We start from the raw sequence: 7,963 nt of genomic DNA on the forward strand, positions 1-7,963 counted from the left end.
TTAATAAAAGAGTGGATGAAGCAGAGAAGGAGAGATCCTCGGATAAAACGCAACTAATACAGCTCCAGCTGGAAAGATCCATGTATGTTCTACATTTCCATGGAATACCTGAGGATAAGAATGAGGATCTAAAGGAACTCTTGGCGGTTGCCTTGGCCCCACTAATGGATTACAAACAAGAAGACTTAATCAAAGAAATGGATGTGGCGTACAGGACTTAACCGGGTTTTATAAAGAAAAATAAACTCCCAGGGGAAACTTATTTAAAATTCACGAAACGATCAACCAGGGAACGGGTGCTAAAGTCAACAATGGGGGAATCCTTAAAAATCAAGAATGAAGAGATAAAAATTTTGAAAGACATCCCATTCGAAGTAAGAAAAAAGAGGAAACTATACAAGATGCTTACTCTCTCTCTGCAAAAAAAAAAGGGAATAGAGTATAGATGGCTATTTCCGGAAGGGTTGAGTTTTAATTACCAGGATTAAAAATATAAAAATGACTCTGTTCCAAAAGCAGAAAGATTTATGGATCAAATGCTTAATGTAAAAAAGAAGCAGAAGGAAAAGAATTTAAAAACGGATGCGGAGGAAGAAGAAGATGAGGAGTCCTACTCACAGGACTCAACAAGCCAAACTTCCTCGTCATCAGAATCATCTGAATTGGAGAAAGGAGAGGCCGCTCCCAAACTGCAGAAAATGAAGAAATCTAAGAAGATAAGACTCTAAAACTAAAGCATGAGTGCTAAGGGCAGTAATTGTGCCAAGCTAATAACTTTATACTTTTTATAATCAAACTAATCTCTGTATAACCTGTACTAATAGGTTAAAAAGGTCTGTTTTTAAGCTTTTTTTAGATCGTGGTTTGTATTAGTCTTTACCCCTTCCCCATATCCAGTAGGAGATTTAAAATAGAATGGTAGTTTTCCCTCCTCTTATCCAGTAGATTATTTAGACTTCCCTGACCCATTTCCCATAGTAATAGTGATAGGGCATTAGTACTCCTTTCCCCATTCCATATATATGTAGTGTGTAGAAAATGCAACAATAAAAAAATTCCCCTTTGGGGGGGCCAAAAAAAATAGATACACTATGTCCACAGCATTGCCAGAGTCAACCATTTTAGTAACTGTCAAAAAAGGAGATAAGGTTGGTCTGGCATGACTTATTCTTGATGAAGAAGGAAGAACCCTTTGCCAAAACTGTTACCTACCCACTTGCAGAGATCTTACATCTTTGTCAAAAGATTATGATGATCAGACTCTAAGAGAAGAGACTGCACTGAGCTGAGCCTGGAACAGATCCAGATTATAAGGCACTACTTGCTTCTTCTGGTCTCCAGATATTGCTCTAGTTGGTGTTTGCAATGCCTACAATATCCCAGTGATGGGGTAATCCAGAGAAGTCAGCTGATGATTGTAGCTAACTCAACAGACCAACAGAATGCCTGTCAGTTTTAGTATCTCACTTCTGGCTCTTTGCATCACAGGTTGTGGCTGATGGAGCACCTGTTCCTGTGTGTGAGCCTAGCTAGTCCTGAGGTTGATTAGATAGTGTCTGTTGAAGCTACTTCTCATGCTGCGTTAGATTAGCTGAGGCGTGTAGCAGAACTTGCCCTGGGTCCCTTTGTTTTTTGGAATGCAATATCCAAGGAAACTTGCCTGAGCCTAACACCACAGACTTTCCAGTGAAGTCTTTCTTTCCAAATCTAATTAAAAGCAAGTAAGCTGCTGTTTGAGAGGTTTTTTAAATGTGGTTATTTTATTTTAATGGTGTTTTTCATGCTTTGGGAGTGGGTAAGCAACCTGGACCACTCTTGCGGTGATAAGCATAGGATAAAACCCAACAAATAAATAAAAATTAAACTCTGGAAGCAATACGTGGATAGGCTGCATATTCTGTTCTTTATCCAAACTGTGCTGGAGTCCTTGAAAGGCCTGTGTAACAGTGGGTAGCTACTAGGATTGCAAACTGGCTTTGAGAAAAATGCCCTGTCCCTTTAATAGAGGCTTAGCGTGTGGATACATGCCGCTGAAGTTTTTTTTCTCCAGGCAGCTGGCAACCCTGGCAGCTATTAGGGTTGGCATCTTTACTTTGGCATGTTTACTCTGAGCATATGATGCAAGAAACACTACTGAATAGAAGGGGGGAAAGTTCAAATTAGTCACAGACAGCACTGATAACAGCAGGGGAGAAAGTTCAGTCCCCTGGATCTTCAGAATTAGGTGTTCCTACACAAACAAGGTTCCAGGCACAAAACCAGCAGATTGAAGTCCCAGGGCTAGGAGAAGACACCATTACTGAAAAGATCTTTTCCCTCACCCAAGGGTTTTTTGCTTTTTAATTTTTAACATTTTACTAATGGATCTTTTTTATAACACAGTGACCAGCCAAAGGATCATCTACAAATTAACGCACATACTCAAACATTCCTTGTCAAGTTCTCATCACACCCTCATGCCTCAAAAAGAAGGAAAGGAGAAGGGAGGTAGAGAAGAGAATCAAGAGTAGCACTCCAAAAGGCAGCACCATGTATCTTTGATAGTACATCTTATTTCTTAGCTGCCAATCTGGCCACTTTTTAGATCACTATGGCTGAGGGCATCTTCAGACAATTTTTAAAAATCCATATGCCAGTGATAACCAGTGACACTGCACAGCACTAAGCTCTACAGCTGATATACCAGCTGCAGCACATTGCAGTTGGAATACAGGGGAAAGAGCATGTTTCAGCAACTAAAGCGCTAGCTGAGAAACATGGCAGAGCTCCCCTGCCTGTTACCTGAAAAGGCCCCTACATCATTGTGACATCAAAGGGAAGGTTTAATGCTGTGTGAAAACAAACAGCCAGCACTGGAGGACAACGTACTGGACAGGACAGGAGGGAAAAGGGGACTTCCCAGAGTCATCTCTCCTTCTGCCAGGCAATATAATTCCTGATCCTTATGACCCCAGCATTCCTTGGCAAGGGCTACCAACACGGGAGCCAGGATCTGGGACTGGGTTATTGCCCAAGATACATACCAATCTATAGAAAGTGTATTCTTAGCTAGTTTTGTATGCAGAAATGGTTTCTCCAGGTGATATCTCAGGTATTAGCCAGTTTGAGACCTGCAAAGTCCAGCTTCCGGCAGCAAACAACTAAGATCCGATCTCCTTTCCATAAACATCACAGCCAAAAAGGGCCATCAGACAAGGGTGAACCTTTCCCCATCTTTTACTCACTATGTATGTGCAGAGGGGGTGGAAGGCATATGTTCCACAGACATACAGATGGGTTGAGTTCAGCCGCTGCAAAAGCCTGACATGATTGTAACACTCCGTCTGCAAAAAGAAAAGGATAATATGGTTTGCAAAGGAATTCTACAGTGCGCTATTTGTTTACTACAGGCATGAACAGATCAGCAGCACAGACAAAGGGGCAAAATGGCACAGCCTCCGGCTGCACGTACCTTATTGTTCTTGCCCTTTTTCAAGCATTCTGCCTGCTTCTCAGGAGAGGCCTTCCAATCCATCTGCAAAATAAAAAGTGGGATCATTACTCACTGGGGGGGCCCAACAAAGGAAATGGTGGCTGAGCAGTGACATTAAGAGGCAAAGCCCATGAAGCTCACAAGGGCTCTTCAAAGTTCATGTTTTTCTTTTGCAGGAAAAGTAGATTTATTGAAGTGCAGCCCAGGGTAGTGCTGCAGATTTTTGTGGTCCATTAGCTTTTAAAATCCCTTGACCAAAATTGGAACTTGGATGTTGCAAGTAAAAGCCTAAAGGAAAGCTCCAGGGTGAGTGGAAGCAAAGGTGGGAGGGAGATAAAAATGCCTTTCATGGACACTGAAGGATTTCTGCCTGGCCAAATGTGTTCCCTCTCATTCTGCACAGAGCACAGGAAAGAGACCACGCTGGAATAAAGGTCCTAAATGAACAGATGTTACTGATGTGCGAGTGCATAAGCCTCTAGATCAGGGGTGTCAAACTCATATGAGGGCCAGATCTGACATAAATGAGACCTTGTTGCTCCGGGCCATTTGTGTCATAAAATGTAGTGCTAGGTAGCGGATTTTTTCCCCTTAAAATAAAAATATGCTTAACACATTAGCTCTGTAAGCTGCAAACCTACTTTTGATTTATTGAGATTCACCACAGAAATCTCATGCTCAGAGTTTTGAATCTATGACCCAGGTTAAAACATGAAATGGCTGAGTGATTAAGAGAGTCTGGCGAAGCAAGCTATGATGCAGCAGCAGCAGAACTGGAAGCAGGAGATGGCCAGTTCCACTGAGGGCCTGATGGAAGCCCTCCGGGGGTCTTGATCCGGCCCCCAGGCCGCATGTTTGACACCCCAGCTCTAGATAGTCATACTCCTCTCCCTGTTACAGGAACAAACTCTTCTCCTTGCCTGACTTCTGGACAACAGAGGTCCCCACATCTAAGTCTCATGTGGAATTGAGATCTGGTGACCTATGCTCCCAAATTTCAGAAAGTACACAGGGTTCTCTTTAAGGTGTTTTTAGGTATTGTGTAATGCTACTAACTGCGTTTGGGAACTCAAATTCAACAAAGAAGACCACAAAGGGGATGACTGTTAGGTCTGTCAGTGAAATGCAATTGCACTTACCGTCTGATGGGAGCCGTCAGCAATGTTGGTGGAATTTAAGGAAAACACAGCCCCCCTGGCACCTACATAAAGAATTCCCTTCTCATCCTCTAGCAGGAGGGTGGTGTAGTTTTGGGCATGGCTGCTGAAATGCCTCACAGAAGACAAATCTGGAGAGAGAAGCACAAAAGCAGGGGAATCAAAAGCAAGTTTCTCAACAATAAATGAGAGCCAATCCCATCTTCGGAACACCTGGGCATTGTGGCTGAACTGAAGTTCTCTGCTGTGCTAAGAAAGGGAAAGTGACATCTTCCAATGAGGCAAGTGACTGTTCCAGTGATAGTGATTTTGGAACCACATGTGGCTGGCAGGCTACCTGTGGCTCTCCCCCAATGAGGAACCCTTCCCGTGTTCCAGGAAAGGTCATTGCCTGGTAAGGCTTGTGGCTGACAGGTAGTTCCAACCTTAAAACAGAGGAACTGGGAGATTTGTGAATCTGTGAGTCTTTCTGAGCTGTGGTTCTCATTCAAGGGATGGAAGTAAAGGGGCTGTCTTCTCAAGTGCCTCCTCCCCTTCTCTACTGCCTCTGTGCTCTCATCACAGCAGCAAGGCAACTGCCAGAAGGAGAGCAAGCTGCCTGCAAAGGAGAGAGAGTAAGACCACCATGGCAGCCACCCAATCTGGCCATAGTGTGTGTGTGTGTGTGTGTTAGTGGTTTTTTTATGCCAATATTGTAACCACAATACAGCATCATCATCATCATCATCATTATTAATAATAATAATTTAATTTATACCGCGCTATCCCACAAGTGGGCTCACTGAAACCATGAAAGGTACACTGGCATAAACTGGCAGGTTCTAATCCACTAAACGTGTTTGTGGGATGAGTAGATGGTGGTGGAAAGTGCTGTCAAGTTGTAGCCGACTTACAGCAACCCAGTAGGGACACTGAGAAGTGGTTTTCCATTGCCTGTCTCTGCGTAGCGACCCTGGACTTTCTTGGTGGTCACTCATCCAAGTACAAATCAGGGCTAACCCTGCTTAGCTTCCAAGATCTGACATGATCAGGCTAACCTGGGTTATTAAGTTTAGGGTAGATACTAGGTGACAAAAGGAAAGTTCTTGTCTACATTTTATGAAGCATCTTATGGTGATTCAATGGCTGGCATAGGAGAAAATGGACTAATTATTGGGATAGTGAAGTTTTGTTTTATCTGAAACTATTATCTTGGCATTATGTAAAACTGCAAGACACCACAATAGCTATTATATCTTTTGAAAATATAGGCAATGTTGGGTGTCAGTCCAGTGATTTCAAGAATCTGTTACCAGATGAGGCAGATCTCGAGTTCTCCAGACAGCCCTGGTGGAGAAACCTATTGTCAGTACCCAGCAGCCCCAACCTCACTTTCCTCCACCACAGAATAAAAACTTCCCTTCCATCTCTTCAGCAGAACAGAACTGTTGAAGAGTCCCATTCTGGAACACACACACACCCCCCAGAACAACCAACCATGCACCAGAATCACAAAAGCCCAGGGCTTTTTTTGTAGAGAAAGCCCAGCAGGAACTCATTAGCATAATAGGCCACACCCAACAGCAGAAACACATTAGCATATTAGGCCACACCCCTGACAGCGCAGCTCATTAGCCTATTAGGCCACACCCCCACGTTACCAGAAGTGTGCTCATTCAGCCACACCCACCTTTTGCTTCTTATTCTGTTTACCTTGTTTGTTGTCAAAACCCAGGGCTTTTTTTTTGTAGCAGGAACCCTTTGTATGTTAGGCCACACAACCCTAATGTAGCCAATCCTAATGCGTTTCTGCTGTTGGGTGTGGCCTATTATGCTAATGAGTTCCTGCTGGGCGTGGCCAACTCGGGAGCCAGCCGAAACTTCGTTCCTGTGCGTTCCTGCCCAAAAATAGCCCTGCAAAAGCCCATGCTGAAGCCTCACAAAGTGACTGTGCAATTGGATGGCCATGTGGGGGTGAACCACTGAGATTTCTCCTGGCTTAAGAACATTTGTTATTACCAGCAGGGCTCTAGTCGGGGGGGAGCTCTCAGGTACGGAGCTCCGGAAGAGAACCTCTAGGGGGCGGGGCAGTCACGTGGTGAAGCCCCGCCCCCTTCTTTACCCCGCCCTCTGCTTCGATCCTCATTCCGTTTGGGAATGAGGATGAAGCAGGAGGGTAAGTAGCCGGGCCTTCTGACACACTTCCGGTGATGTCAGGGGGTGTGGCCTTCTGTCACTTCCGGTGATGTCAGGGGGCGTGGCATATGCAAATAAGTTATGCTAATGAGTTATGCTAATGAGCTCCGGCAGCTCTTTTTCTACAACAAGACCCCTGATTACCAGTAAGGAAAAATATAATTGGTGTTACCAGCTTTGTCCCTGGCTTGCTGGGCCTTGTCTGCTGCTTGGAAGCTACCTTGGATTTAACTATGATCACTTCACTAGTCTGTGCTCCCAACCACTTCACTGTGTAAGCTATGCTGGTGTCTGAGGTAGAAAACCCACATGGAACCCCTGATGGTGATTAACATATAATAAAAAACTAGACAATTCAAAATGTGTTACTCTTGAATAGCATCCCAAAATCAACCACTTGAGGCAAGCTGCCCCTTTCTGTTCCGCATAGCCATATACAAGTATATTAAGCAGAACTTCATACATCTCGTCCAGCATCCTCCTTCACATGATGGACAGCCAACAAACAGGGCATAGATTAACAGAGCACTCAGGACTCTTATCTGCAGAATTTCCTGCAGTTATTACTAGATAACTAATTTTTTTAGAAAACCCTTTTGGGACCTGTGCCTGGACTTTCATGGATAATTGTGAATGATGATGTATTCCAACAGAAATCAGTAGTTAATGTTACATATTTTGCATCACAGAAGAAGAAAGTGCTATCAAGTCACAACTGACTCATGGCAACACCATCCACAGGAGCAGAGGTGTTTTGTTACTGCCTTCCTTTTCATAGCAGCCCATCTTCCTTGGTAGTCTCTCATCCCAGGACTGGCCAAGGCCAACTGTTTAGCTCCCAAGCTCCAACAAACCTGGGCTAAGCTAGCTGGGCTGTTCTGTCTGCTTTCAACACACACACACACACACACAAACAAATGCTGTCATCCACATACAAAGCCAAATCCACATACAAAGCCAAATCCAGTCACACCTTCCCCACATGTTCCTTCTTTCTAAAGCCCTGGCCCTTGAGAGACGAGGGAAAACAATCATCTTGACTGGGAGACAATCGCCTCAGGCAGACAGCTGCCCTGATAAACTAGATGCTATTTATATCCCTTTACCTGCCACTTCTCTGGCTGAGTCACCAAGAGGCCAGTTCAGACCAGGGTTCTCA

General features: G+C 44.2%; 1 protein-coding gene across 1 annotated transcript in view; it reads right to left on the reverse strand.

Annotated features, from left to right (window-relative positions):
• SEMA4G (semaphorin 4G) overlaps positions 1-4,760 on the reverse strand; it is a gene marked incomplete at its 5' end in the record, with an annotated part of 37,282 nt that extends 32,522 nt beyond the window's left edge. The window contains 3 exons of the mRNA XM_015410345.1: positions 3,225-3,323; positions 3,452-3,514; positions 4,612-4,760. Coding sequence (XP_015265831.1) covers positions 3,225-3,323; positions 3,452-3,514; positions 4,612-4,760 — 311 coding nt within the window. The remainder of the gene's footprint in view (positions 1-3,224; positions 3,324-3,451; positions 3,515-4,611) is intronic.
• Between the last annotated feature and the right edge of the window lie 3,203 nt (positions 4,761-7,963).

This window comes from Gekko japonicus, unplaced genomic scaffold, assembly GCF_001447785.1.
Source record: "Gekko japonicus isolate JY-2015 unplaced genomic scaffold, Gekko_japonicus_V1.1 scaffold1568, whole genome shotgun sequence".
In the NCBI taxonomy this organism is placed as follows: domain Eukaryota; kingdom Metazoa; phylum Chordata; class Lepidosauria; order Squamata; family Gekkonidae; genus Gekko; species Gekko japonicus.